Source organism: Panthera uncia, assembly GCF_023721935.1.
Source record: "Panthera uncia isolate 11264 chromosome D3 unlocalized genomic scaffold, Puncia_PCG_1.0 HiC_scaffold_8, whole genome shotgun sequence".
Classification (NCBI taxonomy): Eukaryota; Metazoa; Chordata; class Mammalia; order Carnivora; family Felidae; genus Panthera; species Panthera uncia.
This window is the reverse complement of record NW_026057586.1, coordinates 68,304,916-68,326,549: the sequence shown is the minus strand read 5'-3', so window position 1 is coordinate 68,326,549 and position 21,634 is coordinate 68,304,916. Positions and strand designations below refer to the sequence as shown.

Below are 21,634 nucleotides of genomic sequence, written 5' to 3'. Positions count from 1 at the left end.
CACAACTCTTGAGATTGAGTCACATGTCCCTCCGACTGAGCCAGCCAGGCACCCATCTTGGAATTTGTTTCTATTTATTATTATTTTTATTTGAGAGAGAGAGAGAGAGAGAGAGAGAGTGCGAGCACACCAGTGGGGGACAAGGGCAGAGGGAAAGAGAGAAAATCTTAAGCAGGCTCCAGACTCCGAGCAGAGCCCGATGTGGGGCTTGATCCCATGACCCTGGGATCATGACCTGAGCCAAAATCAAAAGTTGGATGCTTAAATGACTGACCCACCCATTCAGTTCTTGGAATTTTTTAAGCAGAATTTTCTATTTTAATCTTCCTTAATCCAGAGATTTAAAAAAAGGGGGGACATTTTTTTCTTTCTAGAAATGAATCAAGAACTTAATCTGAGGGGCGCCTGGGTGGCGCAGTCGGTTAAGCGTCCGACTTCAGCCAGGTCACGATCTCGTGGTCTGTGAGTTCGAGCCCCGCGTCAGGCTCTGGGCTGATGGCTCGGAGCCTGGAGCCTGTTTCTGATTCTGTGTCTCCCTCTCTCTCTCCCCTCCCCCGTTCATGCTCTGTCTCTCTCTGTCCCAAAAATAAATAAAAAACGTTGAAAAAAAAAATTTAAAAAAAAAAAAAAAAAAAAAAAGAACTTAATCTGAATTTCCAAGGATCCAAAAGAGTAAGCAGGAGTTGCTCTTTGGGTGGATTAGAGGAGTGGGGGAATAGAGAAGAGAGGTCAACTGTCCAGAAAGAAATTAAAACTGCTCCAACCCCACCAAGGTGGAGCTGGAAATGGGGTTGGTGTTAAATACCAGACTAACTGGTAATAAATATTGTCTACATTCTGAAATGTAGGCCTGAGAGATTCTTAGGCAGCTCTGCATGGTTACCAAACTGAATGCAATTTGTGGTAACAAGGGCACTACTAATTAGAAAGAAGATGTAGTTCTAGGGTGGACGTTGGGAAAGCCTGGACCAAATCTAGTCCCCTGCCTGTTTTGTAGACCAAAAGCTGCAATGACAGAGTTGAGTAGTTACAACAGAGGCAGTATGGGCCACAGGGCCTGAAGTATTTGCTATCTGGCCCTTTGTAGTAAAAACTTGCCAACCCCTTCTCCAGGGCCTCGAGCTGGCCACATCCCCACTTCCTCACTTACTGGCCTAGAGGGGGAGCATGCTGTATTAAATATCACACAAAGAATGGACCACCCAAGCTCTCCCTACACTGTTTCCTCTCATGACAAACTTTGACATCCCGTGATGTTTGAGCCACGGGTTTAACTAAGATGCTATAAGCGGTCAAAGCATCTCTAGTCTCAATTAGCAGAAGCCAGAAAAGAAATATATAAGAACTTTATTTTTAAAACTTTTAAACTAGTAATCATTAGAGAGGTATCTTCTTTAACTTGATCTTTTCTTCTACATTTGAAAAGTATCTCATCTTTGTTAAAATTTCCTTGGCTTTTTCAAAATCATCTGAAATAAACAGAGACATTAATGTGAGGCTTCATTTCAGACAAGAATAAACCAACTCTGTTGACCAAGGTAGCCAGTCTGACTTACAGATAAAATTTAAAAATGAAAACTGAACTATCTGTATTTGTGTCTATATATATATCTATATATATACATATATCTATATCTATATCTATATCTATCTATATATATATATATATATATACACATATATATATATGTATATATATGAATGATATTTCTCTATCTCCAGATGGGATTACCAAATTAATTTATAAAATCCCTTAAAGGAGTTGTATCTTAATTTGCTTAGAAAGAAGTTCTTATGTAAACGAAGTCTTCTAAAACTTCCAGAATTATAGGAGCCAACTCAAATATTTTTCATTGCCACGTAATTTGTATAAATCTTTGGTAAATAAGACTAACTTGATATTGTTGGGTTTAATAAAATAGGCATGTTTATAGAGTTGCTAACATTAAATATAATGCAAACATACATTTTCATTCTATTTGGACTTACTGGTCAAATAACCTAATATTATATTTAACTAGATGTTTAAGATTCTAGAGATGGTAAATCTGATATTACTCAAATTAAAATCATTCTGACAAACTTTATTTATCCCAACAAAAAATATGTTTTATAATATGCTGCCTAAAAATCATGTCCAAAATCTTCCTGGCAACTTGAAATCTTAGTCTTGCTAAGTAAACTAAGTTAAATAATGGATATTCATGAAATATCTAAATAATTTCTAAATAAGATAAAGTGCTAAAACATTTACTATTTTTTAAACGTTTATTTATTGTTTAGAGAGAGAGAGAGAGCGGAGGAAGGGCAGAGAGAGGGGGACAGAAGATCCCAAGTGGACTCTGCGCTGACAGCAGAGAGCCTGATGTGTGGGGCTTGAACTCACCCTGCCTGATGGCACGGGGCTGAGATCGTGACCTGAGCTGAAGAATGATGCTTAACTGTATGAGCCACACAGGCACTACTAAAACATTTACTATTAAGCAAAAGTTTAAGTTTATATACTTTTTTTTTTTTTTAAGTTAATTTATTTTAGAGAGAAAGAGGGGAGGGGCAGAATCTAAAGCAGGCTCCCTGCTGTCAGCACAGAGCCCAGGCCAGGCTCAAACTCATGAAACCGAAACCGTGAGATCATGACCTGAGCTGAAATCAAGAGTCGGACGCTTAACTGACTGAGCCACCCAGATACCCCGAAATTTATATATTTTTGTCTATTTATTTATTTATTTATATATATATTTAAATGTTTATTTACTTTGAGAGAGAGAGAGAGAGAGAGAGTGTGTGACCTGGGGTGGGGCAGAGAGAGAGAGCGGGAGAGAGAGAATTCCAAGCAGGCTCCATGCTGCCAGTGCAGGGCCCAACTTGGGGCTCAATCCCATGACCTGAGTGGAAATCAAGAGTCGGATGCTTAACTGACTGAGCCACCTAGGTGTCCATTGGCTATTTATTTTTATATGGTCCAGAGAGGCCAAGGATTTTGAGTCTCTTAATAAACATGTTCTTGCCATATTAAAAAAAAAAAAATGTATTACAGGAAGCATATATACCTCTACAGTTTATGAGATGGTATAGTCATAAATTTGCTTACTACTACAGAATACTGGCATATTATAGTTCTCAATTGTCTACTTCCTAGTAAAATAAAGCTTACTAATGGTTAAAACTTATAATCAATATATAAAAAAATATGACTACAACTTCAGGGTACAAAGATTGGAAGAAACGTAGGATATGTTTTTATATGAAAAGTACACGAAGAATGAAGAATATGTTTCTGTTAAGATAAAGGAGTAATTTTGTCCTAAAGTAGAATGTGAAGGAAGGAAGGAATACAACAAAATATGAATGGATATTGAAAGTTGTAGAGCATTTGTGGAAAAGGAATTTTATGTTGTGAGGTCAAAGCTGGTTAAGATTAAGTGGATTTATACATATTTTTGAAATGAATTTCAGTTTTTTAGTTTTATTTTTTTTTAAGATTTTATTTTTCTCAAGTAATCTCTACACCCAATGTGGGCTCAAACTCATACCCCTAAGATCAAGAGTCGCACACTCCACTGACTGAGCCAGCCAGGCGCCCCTTGAAATGAACTTTAACGTCAATAGGGCACTGATAGAAAACCAGAGTTTGGTTTTCGTTCTGTTAAAATGACAAAGTTCCTTGGGTCATTGGTCTGCTCTTAATAAAAGACTGCAAAATATTTTTCTTAACCTTTTGAGTAATCTGCCTAGGAAACAAACATTGTGTGTCTTATCAAAGTAACTTCCTGTGCTTCATGTTGTCTTTATCATGTCCTTCATTGCTTCAGAGAAGAGTCTTCTCTCTATTTGGAGCTAAGGATCTTTATTTTTCATGTTACCGCTTGTATTTGCCTTTGAAATATTTTATCATCACATTGTTAAGTGGATAACTAAGTATTGTTTCACAATGACCTATGATCCTAAAATATTTAAAGCATTCGACACTTCAGACAACTTCCCAAAATCAAATTCTAAATAAAGTCTTCCTGACCTAAAACTAAGTTTGAATTTTCTGAGGGTCCCTGGAGAACCTCAAAGGATTTGTTCTCTCACCTTCTAAAAGGAGAGATGTTAAACTAATTAGGTTTATTCGATGAAATTATATTACATGGGAAGCATTGTCAAAGAAGAGATACTTAACTTTCTGGAGGTTATATTTGTATGGGTAGAATGCTATTATTTTAGAAATCTTATAAAGTTCCCAGAAATTTGTCAATGCTCTATCTATAATAGGTTCTTGCATATTGTGATAAGCCTAGTTATTACTTCACAATGTGCTGACTTACAGAAACAACCACATTTCCCTGTCAACCGTAGTATTTTTACAATGATCTTTCATCAGGTCTTTAATTGTGGTCACTTTAAGTCTTCTGATATCCACAGAGAGTTGTTGCTTTACGCTGATGCTTTCCTACAAGCTCTTGCAACCAGCTACATGGCATGGCAGACTACTGTAGTTAACAAAAAGGGCCTGTCTCAGAGACCCTCGAAAAAAGATTGTACCAGGTACTCCTGAGGTATAGCCTTCTGATGGCATTGCTTAAATAACCCTGAGACTAAAATGATAAACGAAGTTAGGATTTTCAAAACTCTAAAGAAAAAGCCATTGGGGCGGGGGGGGGGCATTCCTGGGTGGCTCAGTTGGTTGAGCGTCTGACTCTTGATTTTGGCTCAGGTCGTGATCCCAGGGTCACAGGATCGAGCCCTGTGTTGGGCTCCATACTGATGGTGCAGCCTGCTTAAGATTCTTTCTCTCTGTCTCTCTCCCCACTTGTGCTCTCTCTCTTTAAAATAAAAATACATACATACATACATACATACATACTAAAAAAAAAATACCAAAAAAAGCCTATGGGTTTATGACTTAACGATCCAGGAAGTTTTAGTCTTGTTTTTAAAAAAATATTTAGGGGCTCAGTTGATTGAGCACAGATTCTTGATATTGGCTCAGGTCATGATCTCATGGTTCATGGGTTAGAACCCTGCAGTGAGCTCTGTGCTGACAGCAAGCCTGCTTGGGATTCTCTGTGTCCCTTTATGCCTGCTCCTTCCCTGCTTGTGTGTGTGCTCTCTCTTAAAAATAAATAAATAAATAAATAAATAAATAAATAAACATTTAAAAAATATTTATGTATTTATTTAAGTTTTTACTTAAATTCCAGTTAGCTAACATAACGTGTCATATTAGTTTCGGGTATACAATTTAGTGATTCAGCACTTAAATACAACACCCAATGCTCATCTCCTTAATCCCTGTCACCTACTTAACCCATCCCCTCACCCACCTTCCCTCTGGTAACCATCAGTTTGTTCTCTATAGTTAGAAGTGTGTTTCTTGGTTTGTCTTCCTCTTTTTTTCCCATATAATCATTTGTTTGATTTATTAAAAAAAAACTCTTAACGTTTATTTATTTCTAAGAGAGTGCACATAACTGCCCCCCCTCCCACCACACACACACATGTGGGAGCGGTGGAGGGGCAGAGAAAGATTGGGACAGAGGATCCCAAGTGGGCTCTGCTCTTACAGCAGAGAGTCCAATGCAGGGTTCAGACTCATGAACCATGAGATCATGACCTGAGCTGAAGTCAGATGCTTAACTGACTGAGACACCCAGGCACTTCTCATTTGTTTTGTTTCTTAAATGCAAACTGGTACAGCCACTCTGGAAAACAGGATGGAGATTCCTCAAAAAGTTAAAAATAGAACCACCTTATGACCCAGCAATTGCACACTACAAGGTATTAACCCAAAGAATACAAAAATACTAATTCGAAGGGAGACATGCGCCCTGATGTTTATAGCAGCATTGTCCACAATAGCCAAATTATGGAAACAGCCCGAGTGTCCACGACTGATGAATGGGTAAATAAGTGGTATATACATATACACAATGGGATATTTCTCAGCCATAAAAAAAGAATGAAATCTTGCCATATGCAACAACATGGATGGAACTAGAGAGTATAATGCATAGCAAAATAAGTCCATCAGAGAAAGACACTATTATTTTCATGGCACTATATCTATTTGCTAGGCTCAGGAAAATAGTCAATAGAATAGAACATAATTTAAAACATTGGTTTTATGACCAAAGCTTTGATAGGAATGTCACATTTGAAAATGATGCATAAAATCAGACAGAATGGACAATTTTAAGGAGGTAAGGTTGACTTTATGGAGCCAAGCTTACAAAGCCCTCTAGGAAAAAACTGGGCTGGCACCTGGCTTATAGGGTTCCCAGCCTTACAGGTGAGTAAAGTAGGTCATTTCCCAATAGGCCCAGGAAATTTAGGATGTTTTGGGAAACCTCGAGAAAAGAGGAATTCACCCAAGTCCATAGGTAGTGCAGGTGATGTCTGACAGTGAATTCTTCACTTGAATTCCTAGCATTAAGAGGCTTTTTAAAGTCCAATCTGAGATTCCTTATAAAAGGTTCCATAAAGGAAACTTAATCTGTATGGGTGATTACCATTCTCATTTCACTCATGCTAATAATTAGGCCAACTTTAATGAAACTAAAATTATTTTGCAAACAAAACTATTCTTACTCTGATAACCTTTTTTTTTAAGTTTTTAATTTTATTTGGGGGGAGGGAGGGGCAGAGAAAGAGGGAGAGAGAGAATCCCAAGCAGTCTCTGAGCTGCCAGCACAGAGCCCAATGTGGGGGTTGAACTCACAAACCGTGAGATCATGACCTGAGCTGAAATCAAGAGTCGGAGCCTTAACTGACTGAGCCACCCAGGCACCCCACTGATAACATTTGATTAAAAAGGGGGGTGACTGTAGAGAGAAATTTCATGACAGTGGAAAAGTATGTCACACCCGGAATCTATTTCTGCTCATTGTCTCTGAGGTTATTATCTTCCTGAAAACCGAACTGGATCTTTCCTGCCATCTTACACATTTTGTCAGCCCTTAGCAAATTCTTTTTTTTTTTTTTTTTTTTTAGCCCTTAGCAAATTCTTAATCCTCCTAGTTTCCTTCAATATTTGCCTACAACTCTCCAAATTTCTGTTTCCCATTTTTCTCCTTCTCTCCTGACTTGGCATCACTGAGAACTAAAACCTGACTGCCCAGGTCCTTATTGGGACTCAGCTTGTCTTGTGGTTGCCCTTTCCTCCAGGATCTGAAAAAGCCCTGTAAGCTGATGCCAGACAACTTGATATAAACATCAAAGAACCTGTCACTACAAATCACGTGTGGGCAACCATTGCTGCCACTTGGGCTACCCAGAAAATCCACCAGAACTCCTGTGTCTTCCATGCTCTGCTCTGGGAAGTAGCCATGACTGTGACATTGATGTCTAGGCCATCACTACTGGCATTCAAACTATAAACTAAGATATCTATCAGATTGTCATTGCCATCCTCATACCACCACGTAAAGATGCTTAAGAGTTCAGAGTCTTAAGTGACTGCCCACCCTCTGGACTCAGAAACTGGCTTTATAGTCTGCTCCCACCATTAATCTTTGTTTTTCTTTTTGTTTCCATAGAGATGCTCCTCATTAAATGCCTGACTGCTCATGTCATCCAGTAAATATCTTCTCCTACCAAGTAGCAACAGATGGTTCAGCTAGACCTTAATAAACAAAGGGAGATCGAATGAGAAATGGACTTCCATTGTTCCGAGAAAGAAGAATGTCTCTTGCTGTCTCTTTCATACTGTTTGTTGCAGCCAACACTAGAAAATAGGGCCTGTCTCTTAGTGTCTGAGCCCCACTCTAATTAAGCCCCAGTTAGCAATCCAGGTCGGTTTCACATGGACCAACCCCCACTACCTTCCCATTTTTGTAATTTTCATTTCCCAGACTCTACTGAGACAACACTCACCCCCCTCCCTACTCCCTCCTTCTCCCTTTAATTTAAAATGCTCAGTCATCTCTGTACAAATTGGAGTTCGGTTCACACCGCACTCTTTTCCCTATGGCGATAGTTATTACTGATTAAAACCTATCCTTACAACTTTAACTAGTATATGGCTTTATCTTTGACAGTATGCAAGTATCTCTTTGAGTCAATTCTTCAGGGGTAAACTCAGAAGTGGAATTGCTGGGGGTGCCTGGGTGGCTCAGTCAGTTAAGCCTCTGACTCTTGATTTCGGCTCAGGTCGTGATCTCACAGTTGGTGAGTCTGACCCCCACATCGGGCTCTGCGCAGAGCCTTCTTTGGATTTCTCTCTCTCCCTCCCTCTCCTCCCACTCCAACAAATAAATAAACTTAAAAAAAGAAAAAAAAAAGAAGTGGAATTACTGGATTGTATGGTAATTCTATTTTTAACTTTTTGAGGAAATACCGTACTGTTTTCCACGGTGGCTGCACTGTATTACATCCCCTTCACTAGTGCACAAGGGTTTCAATGTCTCTAGACCCTCACCAATACTGGTCATTTTCTGGGTTTTCTAATAGCCATCCTAATGAGTATGAGGTAGTATCTCACTGTGGTTTTGATTTCCATTTGCCTAATCATTAGTGATGCTGCACATCTTCCCATGTGCTTATTGGCCATTTGTATATCTTCTGTGCATGTTCTATTTCTTAAGCTGAGCGGTAGGGACATGGGTGTTTTTGTTTTTATTCCTTAAATTGTACTTATGTATTGTGTAGTCTTCTTAAAAATTATATTTCATAATCAAAAACATAAAAATCTGCCAACATGTGCTAGGAGATGGTGGAATACGTGAACATCTTAGCCAGTGGGCTGGGTTCATGGATTTCAGGCAGATGTATCAGGCTAGGTTCCAGACTTTTCTGCTGTTAATCTAGCTTTCTCTCACATCTTTTTAGAGACCTTCCCTCTGCCTATGCCTCAGAATGGGCTCCTACAGTCCCTGCAAACTGGGCGGCACACTGTATAAGCCTATGCCCTCAGCACTAGCTGGACTGCAATGGGCATCTGGCTCCATCAAATCCCCTCTCTCAGGAATCCGGAGATGGGTCTAGGGGACTCTAATCAGATGGTCAAAGTCTTTGTTCTTATAAGGTAATAGACCAAGGAGGACTAAAGAGTCATCCCATGGGGGAGGGCATTTTGGAGCACTGCACACTAATGAGGAAGGTGATGGAGCTGGTTTACAGTGAGGAGAGGATGGAAAGGAATTGCCAGAGGCACCGAGTCCGTGACCACAGCTTTGGTTCCAGACTGTTTTCTGGTCCCCAGGCTTTGCCCCAGAAGAGCTCTTATCACACTATGTACTATAATCATCACAGGGACTTTCTCTTTGGATTCTGGGAGATAGTCCCAATTCATTATAATAATCTCCTTTTGATCTGGGCTAGCTTGAGTGGCCTTTTTCTTCCCACAATCAAATGATCTCTCAGGTAAAGGGTAAAAGGCCATTATTTTGTTATTTAAGGGGTGGCATAAGTCTGGGATGGAGAAAAAGACTGTTCTTGCTTCAAAATAGCTAGAAAAAGACCCAATCTCTTCAACCTGGGAACCAGGAGCAATGGGGACCAGGATGAATAGCCCATATTTGTAATTTGGGCACAGCTCTGCCACGGGCTTCTCCTCCTGGGCTTTGCAGAAGAAAGGAGTGTGCAGGCTTTGCCAAATGTTGATTGTGTAGCCTTGCCCTCAGGATCTGTCTCTGTTGGCTTCAGCCTACAACCCTCACCTTCACTTCTCCTACTTGCTAAAGGGGAATAGAAGCACTTTCATCTAATCTTTCTCTGGCATATCACTGTTTTTTGGCATACCACTTGGTTCTCTAGCAAGGCTGTGAATCCTTGAAGGGAGAAATGTAGGCTTGCCTATATTTTATAGCTCCTCATGTACCTATCCTAGGATGGATATATAATAGCTACTTATTGAATGGTTATACCTCAGTGCTTACAATCTATTTTCATATTTAAGAAAGTCAAGAAATGAAGAAAGTACCTTGTTCAAAAGCTTTGCTCACATTGTCACTCAATTCCTTCTGTTTAGCTGAAAGAGAAAATCAGTATCTTAATTTTTCTATTCAAATAGACTAATGATGTCAGGGTAACACTTTGTAGCTGGTTACAGCACAGCACAACACAACACAACACAACACAACAGGGAGCTTAGATTCCAGGGTAAGGCCTCATAAACTCTGTCTCCACATGTCCCATGAAGACAGCTCCTGTTTGGTGCAGCTGACCCTAGTTACATTATGTTTTTCTACTTACAAAAGGTCTGAGGGGTGGGGCGTCCGGGTGGCTCAGTTGGTTAAACAGCAGATTCTAGCTCAGGTCATGATCTCACGGTTTGTGAGTTCGAGCCCCACATCAGGGTCCTTGCTGTCAGCATGGAGCCCTCTTGGGATCCTCTGTCTCTCTTTCTCTGTCCCTCTCTCTCTCTCTCTCAAAAATAAATAAACATAAAAAAAAAAAAAAAAGGTCTGAAGGGCAATCACTAAGTCTTGTAAAATGGCTATAGAGTCATAAAAATAAATAAATAAAATAAACAGGACAAGGAAATGCTTTGATTATCTCCATCAAGTAGTATGAATCTTCCAGATTTCAAGCAGGAGAAAATTAGCAAGCTAGGATTGCCTAGGGCAGGGCATTACAGTGTTTCAAGCAATCTCTTGCAACTTCTACAGCCGCCCAGGAAAATGAAACATTTAGATTATGTTGTACCATAAGAGAGAAGATGCCAAAGGAGGTAGAGAAGTGGCCACCTGATGTTTCTGCTGGGTCTTCATTAGAAAATGAAGAATTTTATGTGTGTTTTCCAGATATAAATAGTATCAATCATTTATATGGTGCCTGCTTTCAAAGCATTTTCAAACATGTTATATCCGCATTGCAGGCAGTTACAGGTATCGGGAGATGGCCCTATGGTCACATGGTCGGTTGAGTGGAGGAGCTGGGAACAGACCCCAAGTATCCAGATTCTCATACAGTGGCGGGAAACTGGCAATGTGGTGTTGGCAAAAGAACACTGGCTTAGGAGTCTAGAGGCTCTGAAGTTCTGTCCCAGATCTAACTAGCCCTATGCCCTCGAATACGCACTCACTAACCTTGGGCCTTAGCAGGTGCCTATAGGGAAAGAAACTTAGGAATTAATCTAAATGAAGGTCAGTGACCTGCTCAAAACCAGACATTTACTCTAGGGATAGAATAACCTCCACCAATGACTGAGCACCTGCTACAGGCCAGACACTGTTAAGCGTTTTACATGTTTTATTTCATTTACTTTAATCCTTGTAACAACCAGTACTGATGTTATCTCCATTTTACAGATAAGGAAACTGAGGCTCAGAGGGTGAAGTCACTTGCTCAAGGTCACACATAAATTCAGTGGCAGTGTTGACAGTGCACCCAAGACTCCCTTACAGTACAGCATCATAGTCCTCTGCCTTCCAAAGCTGTGCAGATGGGGCTTCTAATTGCAAGCACTGAATTCTTCTCCCAACACCACCCAGGTGTAAGGCTGTTGATACACTCCTGGCTGATAGACCTCCCCTCACCAATTGTCATTTTACTGCTTTTAAACAAGTAATTCTTTGATCATGATTCACTCAATATTTACTGAGTCCCTGTTATACACCAATATACCCTGTGGAATAGTATTCCATGGGCTGAGGATATGAGGGGACCAAAAAGCAGATACAATTTCTGCCTCTGCAGAACTTCCAGTCCAAGGAGGGAGGGAGGTTGAAATTGGTCAAATAATCTCATGTACAACAGTAAGGTTACAACTGTGATTGGTCCTACAAGGGGGGAGTGTCCACTGTCAAAAGGTATAGATAAAGAGGTTCGCTGAGGATTCTCTGAGGAAGGGATGATTGCCCCCAGATCTGGAGCAAGAAGAGTTAACTAGAAGTAGAAGAGGGTTTCAAGTAAAAGAACAGCCTGTGCAAAGGCCCTAGGGTAGAAAGGTGCTTGATACAGATGGAGAACTAGAAATAGCCTGTGTGCCTAAGGTGGAGAGGCAATTGGGAGGAAGAAGCCCCTGGAAGCCCATAAGACTTTGATCTTTAACTGGGAAGCCAGTTAAATTTTAAAGTAAGACCAAGGGTAATGTGATTAGACTTGGGTTTCAAAAGATCACACAAATCACAATGTAGGAATATATTTGATTGAGGGTACAGCTAGACCAGTCTAGAGCTACTGCAGTTGTCCCAGTGAGAATGAATGGTAGCTTGGAACAGGGTGCTGGCAGTGAAAACACAGATTTGGGTCACATTTAGAAGGTTGGCATTTCGAGATTTGGTGATGACTGTCTACGGGGGTAAGGGAGGATAAGTTGTTAAGAATGCCTCCTCAGTGTTTTGGACTTTGCAACTGGATGGTGTCATTTACTTAGGGAACATCAGCAGAGGAGTAGTTTTTTTCAGGAGGGAGGGGAGAGGCTCATGAACTCCATTTTGGACACAATGAGTTGAAATATATAAACTCCATGAAGACACGGGCCGGCGGTGTGTTTCTTATTCACTGTGTCGTGCACAATGCTTGATACATAGTAGGCATGCCACAAACGTTTGTGAAAGTACATACGTGCATACAATCGGGAGAATTTGGAAACTTTTGTGCATGGCATGGTTAATTTTATGTGTCAACTTGGTTGGGCTATGGTCCAGTTGTCTTGTCAAATGCTAGTCTGGATGTTGCCGTGAAGGTATTTTGTAGATGTGATTAACATTTACAGCCAGTTGACTTTAAGTAAAGATTAGCTTTGATAATGTGGGCATAGAAGTCCTGCCTGAGTTTCCCAGCCTGCTGGTCTGCCCTCCATATTTTAGACTTGCTAGCTCTCACAATTATGTAAGCCAATTCCTTAAAATAGGTTTCTCTCTTTCTCTCCCTCTCTCTCTCTCTCCATGTATACATATATACTATTGGTTCTGTTTCTCTGGAGACCCCTGACTGATACACTATGCAATAAGATGGAAAGCGAAGCAATGAGATCAGAAGTCAGTTTTTCAGTCTTTGCTCTGCAAGGTGACCTTGGGCATTTCCATGAACTTTTAAGGCCTATTTATTCTTTTTTTTTTTTTTTTTAATGTTTATTTCCTTATTTCTGAGACAATGAGAGAGAGAGCAAGTGAGCACAAGGGGGGAAGGGGCAGAGAGAGAGGGAGACACAGAATCTGAAGCAGGCTCCAGGCTTTGAGGTGTCAGTGTAGAGCCTGATGCAGGGCTCGAACCCATGAACCATGAGATTATGACCTGAGACCAAGTTGGATGTTCAACCAACTGAGCCACCCAGGCTCTTTTTTTTTTTTTTTTTTTTTAAGTTTTTATTCATTTATTTTACCAGGGGAAGGAGTAGAGAGAGAGGGAGAGAGAGAGAATCCGAAGCAGGTTCCACACTGTCAGTGCACAGAAAGCCCTATTTATCTTTGTCAGAGACAATAATAACATCTAAATGATGTCATGCGGGGGCGCCAGGGTGGCTCAGTCGGCTGGGCAACCAACTTCACTCAGGTCATGATCTCACAGATTGTGAGTTTGAGCCCCGCATCGGGATCTGTGCTGTCAGCTCAGAGCCTGGATTCTGCTTGGGATTCTGTGTCTCCCTCTCTCTCTGCCCCACCCCCACTCATGTTCTATCTCTCTCCTTCAAGAGTAAATAAAAACATTTTTTTTAAATGATGTCATGGGTAGGAAGGAGGATTGCAATCTGCAAAATACTATTACATTCTTGGTTTAGGGCTGCCTTCCGGCAAGCTACGGATGTTGCAAGTCTAAACTTCAGACAAAATTGCTTTCAGTATAATCAAGAAAAAACACACTCCCTGAATCATTATGATGACCAATATGTAGTTTTCATATTCGTTCTCCACTTAACCTTGGGCATGTACTCACAACAGCAATAAAATGCATTCAGTGGTATTTTATCTTTTACCTCTGACAATAGATTCAATCTCTTTCATAGCAGCTTCACTTTGAGCTTCTGCAAGTTTTTCATTGATTTCCATTATTTCCATGAGGAATTGTTGGTCCATTGCATAATCTGTCCCTTCGGCAATCTCTACTCCATGGAGCTTTAGCTATTGGGACATGAAGCAGAGAAAGTAAGGTTAGTTGAAGAAACTGTGGCCAGAGTCATAAATCCTACTCACCCTTCAGAACAGAATACCATGCATAAAAACAAAACAAAACAAAACACGGAACTGTCTTAATAGTGAGAGTGTGAAGGTAGGGTATGAGAAAGTCACACTGACATAAGAGAGCTGGGACAGGATTCCTCTCTGCTCCCTGGGACTGTGTAACCCTGGAGGAGTCATTCCTCCACTCGGGAGACTGAACTAGATGTTTGTAAAGATTCTACTAAATCCTAAAATGCTAAGGTGCTAAACTCTTCCCTCTGCTCCTCCCCACCAAAAAACCAAACAAACAAAAACCCAAATTACTCTTCCCTAAATGCCATCACCATCCAACCCTTGAAATTTAGAGAAAATGGTAAAAAAAAAAAAAATGCAATCAGGCAAGCAGATTTACAAGTATTCAGAGAAAACTATCTCCATTCAGTATCTTTGAGGCTAATTATTTTTGGATCCCTAGACTAACTCAGGTCTCAAGCACCCTTCTGCTGAATACAGGGGAGCAGCTGTCCCACAGCACAATGGATACCATGTAGGCAGGCATAGAAGGGTTGGGAAATCACCTTACAAGGTATAGTCCCCTGCTCAGCGGGGCCAGGAGGGTCTTATAGGCATCATTCACCAGGGTCGCATGCTTCTCTGAGAAGTCTTTTTCAGTCTGTTAGTGGAGATGAAGATAATCTTATTACCATCGGTATAGCCACATTACATTCACAAACTGTTTCATAAAATGCTGATGGGCCGGCACCTAAGGAAGTCATCAAAGTAGAACTGGTGTGGGATGAGCTGTCTTTATTTTCAACAGATGGGTTCTAACTCTTCTGGGAAGTCAGGTAAAAGCTGTGAGTGCAGGGTAGATCCAGGGCCTGGCAGTCTGGGGTCAAGCTGTCCCCGGGAGGAGCTGGCTGTTTAGCTCTGTCTCTGATAATCACATCACTGCAAAGCCACGGCTACCCACCCCACCACGCACTAGTGTTTGGGTATGATTAGGGGTGGCTAACAGGCTACCTGAGACCTCTGGCTGAAGAAATCAGGGTGGACAAGACGCTGTAGCTGCTGGTACCTATTCTGGAGCTTCGCTGTGTCCACTGCGAAGGCACGGTTGCTGTAAGGAAATTGGGAGATAAAATTCATGCCTCAAACATTTTTGTATTTTTATACTGTGGGCCTGGTTCCTGTTCTCATGGGGGAAGATGCAATAAACATGTAGAGAGAGAGATAACCTTAAAAAGTGGTAGGTGCTATGAAAGACAAAAGGGTCGAAAAAATTAAAAAAAAAAAAAAAAAAAAAAAAAAAAAAAAAGGAAAGAAAAGGGGTGCCTGGGTGGCTCGGTTGGTTAAGCGGCCGACTTCGGCTCAGGTCATGATCTTGCCGTCCGTGAGTTCGAGCCCCACGTCGGGCTCTGTGCTGACAGCTCAGAGCCTGGAGCCTGCTTCCGATTCTGTGTCTCCCTCTCTCTCTGACCCTCCCCCGTTCATGCTCTGCCTCTCTCTGTCTCAAAAATAAATAAACGTTAAAAAAATTAAAAAAAAAAAAAAAGAGAAAAAGGTCAGAGAAAGGGGTAGATGTGGTGGACAAAGAGATGACATTTGAGCTGAGACCTGAATAATGATGAAAAATAATCAGGGGTGCCTGGTTGGCACAGTTAGGCGACACACTCTTGGTCATTATCTCAGGCTTCATGAGTTTGAGCCCTGTGTTCTGGAAGCTGCCTGGGATCCTCTCTCTCTGCCCAGCCCAACCCCACCACGTAAATAAATACACTTAAAAAAAAATAATCAAAGATGAGAGGAAAAAGTCATGCAGAGGCAGAGGGAACATGCAAAGGCCCTGAGGTGCGAACGAGATGGGCATGTTCCAAGAACTTAAAGGATAGTGTTACTGCAGCCCATCATAAGTATGCAGTGACTGGCAGGGGCAGATCCCAGAGTTAAGGGGACCATTTCGAATCCCACCAGATCTTTTGAGAGGCGAGGTCCCTTCATCTTGGTCTCCCACTTTATTTTAACCCAGTCCCTTTCACTTTCTATTCGTGGAGTCTGCCCTGTCATAATAGTTTAGCTCGGTCCAAACTTCACCTCTCTCCAAGCTCCTCGACCATTGGAGGAAAACAGGAAAAAGTCATTTCTCAGTCTCTCTCCTTCCAAATCTCCCTTCTCTCTCAGACTCAGACCACAACGTTCAGTTTTTCGGTGCTTTTACACCCTATTTTGTTTGTTTTTCTTACTAGATTACCCATTTATTATAAAGGGATGTAACTCGGGAGCAGTCAGATGGAAGAGATGCGTAGGTGGAAAGTTCCGGGGAGCTCCCAAGCCCTCTAGGCGCACTATTCTCCCAACATCTCCATGTGTTCACAAACCTGGAAGCTCATTTACTCCCTTATTTTGCATAACACCTCAGTACCCCTTTCTGAAAATCCTCACTCCAACTTTAACCATTTTGACCCTGTCCTTCAAGTCTGCTTTCCCTGGCACTCCAGTTCATTTCCCTCAGGCCCCGCCCCTCAGCTTCTCTTCTCAGGTCCCAACCCTCCCTCCACTGAAGCCTCCTTCAGTTCCCCCAGAACTCCATCCCCGCCCTTTCAGTCCTCCCTCCATTCTGGTCTCTATCGATCAAAAGCCTATCCTTAGGCCCACCCCTCAATTTCCTCTCTCACCGGCCGCAATCCCACCCTCCCAGTCCCCGCCCCCAGTTTTCCAGGGCTCCGCCCATCGACCTAACAGGTCCCGCCTTCTCCTTCCCAAGCATGATCGGCCCTCCACGCTAGTTCGCCAGTCCCGGATGTGTCTCTCGCCCGGCGCATTTCCTGAAACCGCCTTTCGTACCAGTCCATGAGGCTGAAGTAATCTCGAGTGAGGTCAGGTGGCTGCAGCGCGCGGCACTGTGGGCAGAAGAACCCGTCTCCCCGCTTGGGGACCCCTGGGCCGCCGCAGTTCCAACACTGGGGGGAATTGTTTCCGGCCAGAGACGCAGCATTGCAGCCTAGAGGTCTCCGCCCGCGGACCCCTGCGGGCCACAGCCCCCACACCCGCAGCAAGGCGCCGGTCCTTCCGCCCCACATCTGGCCGCGGCCTGTCTCGCCACGGTCACCTGTGGGGGGAAACCGTGAGCGAGGGCCCAACCAGACTACTGCTGCTGATTGGCTGGGCAGCTAAGGGGGCGGGATAACCCGGGGGAACCTGGATTCTGGGAATCCCGCTCCTCATATTAAACTACAACTCCCAGAAAGCATTGAGGCTACGCGTAGACGACCACATCGGCTGCTCTTCATTGGTCTGGCGGCGGCGGAGGGCTGTTTTGATTGGCTGAGGGTGGAGTTCGTATGTGCTTGTTTAGCGCCACAGTGCTGGCTGCGGCTGCTGTGAGTCGTGTGGCTGCAGGTGGGCTCACGCGGTGAGTCGTAGCGGGGAACTTTCTCTTGGGTGTTTGGGGGGTTCGATTCCCGTTCTTGGGGTCTTGATGCGAGCTGAATCTCCCGAATTTTCACTTTGGTTTTTGAGCTTGGTTTGGGGGAGGAGAGGAACGCGTGGGCGACTGTCTTCCTTCGTAGATGAACTTCGAGGTGAAGTTCACTTCCCCTGTTGCTTACAAGCTGAAACTGGCCCAGACGTGCATGGTAAGAAAGAACAAAGTTGTGTTCTTCAAAATCAGAGGGAAGTTGCTTTGTAAAGATTATATAAATGTTAGTAATTATTACCATATTTTAGATTCAATTTCGAAAAAAAACCTATTGAGAACTCACTCTTAGCTGCTAGGCGCTGCAGGAACTGGAAACACACTGACCTGTGTAAGAGGATGCCCTGCGAGTGTCCATAAGTAAGTGTGTGGGATGGCTTGGCGAGGAGAGGGTAGGAGGGCACCAGTCCACCATGGGATTCAGTTTCTCTATTTGGAAAAAAAAAAAAATGTGTTACACTTGTAAACCCTTTTCCGGTTGTCTGATTCTTTGGGACTGGAATTCTGTTCTCCCAATTATCAAGCATTGCTGGGGGAGGAACGTTCATGTGTCATCTCATTTAATCCTCAAGATCTATCTACTCCAGATTTGTTTGCCTCTAACCTTTCCATATACTTCCTCCTCATGGCTGAGAGTAATGTGTTTTCCGTTCGGTGGACCCTTACCAATAAGCAAGGATAGCAGCCACTACTTGACTCAGTCTTTTCCCAGTTTTCAGGGTGGAGAAGTCTCGCTCAAAAAGCTGAAAGAGGTTGCAACCTTGACCGAGGTAGTATTAGAGCTGGCGTACTCAGCTCTGGCATCACCTTACTGGTGTGGCTTAAGAAGAAGTCATCAGGATCTTTGTATTTGGAAAGCTATATAAATGTCAGTGTGAGTAATGTTTACTATGTTCTCCTGGAGGAATACCTGAGTATGGATATCTGGGGAGAAGAGAGAATGCCCCTCTCCCCTCTTTATAAAAATCACATTAGGGATTTAAAGTTAAGGATTGACTTTGTTATAATTTCTGTTATTAAGCTGTCCATCAAGTTAATTCTAAACAAGGGTGGGAACCTCTTATGGTTTCTGCAGAATTTTGTTGGGCTGGAAGGCCATTTAGGATGCTGAAAAGATGAGCATAGTAACTTAGCATCACAAAGTGCTAGGTGGAGTTGTTTAGAGCAGTCTTCTTTGTGTTCTGTCTCATTAAGTAGCCTGGCCCTTAGTTAGGAGTCAAGGAATCTAGATGAACAAACAGGATGTGGTCTGCACAGTCTTGGGGCAGGTTTGGGGGAGGAGGGGCATTAGTGACATTTTACATAAATGGTCACCTCTTGAGTGGTGCAGTGAGTTAGTATATAGTTTCTCTTTAATCATCTTCTACTCCAATCCACACCAACATTCCCTTTCTTTCTTGTTCCAAAACATGAAATTTAAGTGTAGTGTTGATTGTATTAGTGAATACCTTTTAGGTTTCATTCCTAATTAAAAAAAAAAAAAAATTAAAAAAATTAGATGAATGTAAGCTGTTATCAGTCTTTCCTCCCACCCCCAACTTAGTTAATTGCTTTTAGCTTATTTATAACCTTCAAATAATTTTTTTCTTTCTTTTCCCTGTGGTTTGTGGCTGCCCTACAAAACACTCATCTGGTGAAAGTGATCTGATGGCAACCTCAGCCCACAAGAACTATAGATCTATTTAGATCTATATTTTTGAAATATTTAATTTTTTTTTAAAGTTGATTGATTTTGAGAGAGAGAAAGAGAGTGTGCACTCATGTGTGGAGGGGGAGGGGTGGAGAGAGAGAGAGAGGGGGGGAGAGAGAGCCGAGCAGACTCTTCCATGTCAGCACAGAGCCCAATGTGGGGCTCCATCTCACAAACCGTGAGATCATGACCTAACCCGAAATCACGGGTCGGATGCTCAACTGACTAAGCCACTCAGGCTTCCCATGGACTGTTAGAATTTTAACTCTTGCAGAACATGCATGCTCCGGATTTTTTTTTTTTCTGATGTAAATATGTCCGTCCTTCACTCTTGACCTTCAAGTCTTGTTCCTTGAAACTTATCTTATTATTGGCCACTTATTTTTGAGGTCGTAATGTCTCGGGAGACGGATGTGGAGGGTCAGCCGCCCCATGGCAGTGGTGCCTGTTCACAGTCCCAAGGCAGCTTCTCGCAGTCTCAAGGCATCTCCTCCCAGACACATGGCTCCTCCTCACACTCGCAGGGCACGTCCAGCTCTTCCACCAACACAGCACCCACATCCAGCCAGTCCTCTCATTCCAGCTCGGGGACTCTGAGCTCCTTAGACACGGTATCCACCCAGGAACTCTGTTCGATTCCCGAGGACCAAGAACCGGAGGAGCCTGTCCCTGCCCCTTGGGCTCGATTGTGGGCTCTTCAGGATGGATTCACCAATCTTGGTAAGACCCTTGGTTATATTGTGTAATATTTTAATTGTAGAGAGTTGTAACAGAAAGCTTAAGACCATCTGGAATGATCCCGGAGTTGGAAGGTGATGAAAGTTGGAACCAAGAAAGCAGTTTTGGGGGAGTTTACTGACTCTCACTTGCTGTGGATCCCCCTTCATTTATTCTTTCAACAGGTATTATTGGGCGTCTGTAATGTTCTGTCTGTCTGAGGAGAGCAGTGGACCCTTTCCCAAGAAAAATGCTGATTCATTCAAACTTGCAGACAGTTTTGAACTCATCACAGAAACTTCACCACTTAACCCCTCCTGTGGCAGCTTTAGAACATCCCTCTTACAGTTTCAGAATATGTAAGGCTGTTTGTTGACTGTTACTTGATTTTATCTCAAAATAGTCAACCCTGCAGTTTAAATACATTCATCCTCTCTGACACTTCCTGATTCCAGTAGGAAGGCCTTGCTATGTGTGTGTTTGAAATAGCATTTTAATATTAAAAGTGAATGATTAATGTATTATTTGTACCTTATCACTCTTTATTTCATGTCCAACTTTGATGACCTGAAAAAGAAACAGTAGAAAATGGAGAAATAATATAGGAATGTTTATAGGTACAACTTTAAATTGAGAAGTAAGTATCTGAAGCTATTTTGTACTCATTTAAGCCATAGTTTTAAGATAGGGGTGGGGCTGATGTATGGTGGGTGGGAAACAGATAAGGGGAGAAAGGGTGAGTGGGCTGCATCACTTTTATTGATTTACTTATTATTTATTTATTTTTAATTAATTACTTAAATTTTTTTTTTTTGAATTTACACCCAAGTTAGTTAGCATATAGTGCAACGATGATTTCAGGAGTAGATTCCTTAATGCCCCTTATGCATTTAGCCCATTCCCCCCCTCCCCTACAACCCCTCCTGAAACCCTTTGTTTACTCTCTATATTTAAGAGTCCCTTATGTTTTGTCCCCCTCCCTGTTTTTATATTCTTTTTGCTTCCCTTCTGCATGTTCATCTGTTTTGTATCTTTAATTCCTCATATGAGTGAAGGCATATGATATTTGTCTTTTTTTGGCTAATTTCATTTAGCACAATACCCTCTAGTTCCATCCATGTAGTTTTAAAAGTGAGATTACATATATCTGAGGATCCTGATAGGGTGAACAGCATAAAGTATATGATGCTCCATTAGGAGCTATCATAATTAGTTATTGATTCACACCTGTTTTCTTCTAGATGTTTTATATGTTTAGACCTTACCCTGATCCATTTTGAGTTGCTTTTTGTTTATGGTATGAGGCAGAGGTCCACATTTATTCTTTTGCATGTGAGTATCCTAGTTGTTTGAGCACATCCTTTTTTCAAATTTTATTTTGTTTATTTATTTTGAGAGAGAGAGAGAGGGTGGGGTAGGGGTAGAGAGAACAGGGGAGAGAATTCCAAGCAGGTTCCACACTGTCAGCACAGAGCCTGACATGGGGCTCAAATTCATGAACCGTGAGATAATGACCTGAGCCAAGATCAAGAATCAGTTGCCCAACCGACTGAGCCACTCAGGCACCCCGTGTTTGAGCACTTTCTTGAAGAGACTATTCTTTTTCTGTTGAATGGTCTTGGCACCCTTGTCAAAAATTATTTGGCCATAAATCCGAGGGTCTATTTCTGGACTTTTCAATAATATTTTATTGATCTATGTCTATTCTTTTTTTTTTTTTTTTTA

The 21,634-nt window shown here is 42.0% G+C and overlaps 2 protein-coding genes across 9 annotated transcripts in view; one reads left to right on the top strand and one right to left on the bottom strand.

Moving 5' to 3' along the window:
* Positions 1 to 1,226: 1,226 nt before the first annotated feature.
* HSCB (HscB mitochondrial iron-sulfur cluster cochaperone) lies at positions 1,227 to 17,196 on the bottom strand. 6 transcript variants are annotated; one of them, XM_049619802.1, is made up of 6 exons: positions 16,872 to 17,196; positions 15,051 to 15,147; positions 14,611 to 14,700; positions 13,844 to 13,988; positions 9,905 to 9,952; positions 1,234 to 1,469 (listed from the first exon to the last, which is right to left on the bottom strand). In XM_049619802.1, exons 1-6 carry the CDS (start codon positions 17,105 to 17,107, stop codon positions 1,378 to 1,380), a joined length of 708 nt encoding a protein of 235 aa, XP_049475759.1. In that variant the 5' UTR covers positions 17,108 to 17,196; the 3' UTR covers positions 1,234 to 1,377. The 6 variants fall into 6 exon arrangements, with proteins under 6 accessions (XP_049475760.1, XP_049475761.1, XP_049475759.1 ...); XM_049619805.1 differs by lacking the exon at positions 16,872 to 17,196 and adding an exon at positions 16,763 to 16,851 and having other exon boundaries at positions 1,313 to 1,469; XM_049619803.1 differs by lacking the exon at positions 9,905 to 9,952 and having other exon boundaries at positions 1,227 to 1,469.
* A 112-nt stretch (positions 17,197 to 17,308) lies between these two features.
* CHEK2 (checkpoint kinase 2) overlaps positions 17,309 to 21,634 on the top strand; it is a 47,470-nt gene continuing 43,144 nt past the window's right edge. The window contains exons 1-2 of one of the 3 annotated variants that reach the window (XM_049619786.1): positions 17,309 to 17,439; positions 19,582 to 19,912. In XM_049619786.1, the coding sequence (XP_049475743.1) occupies positions 19,588 to 19,912 (325 nt within the window). In that variant the 5' untranslated portion in view covers positions 17,309 to 17,439; positions 19,582 to 19,587. Of the gene's footprint in view, positions 17,440 to 19,581; positions 19,913 to 21,156; positions 21,242 to 21,634 lie in introns of those variants that run through there. The other 2 variants (XM_049619785.1, XM_049619788.1) reach the window with 2 other exon arrangements.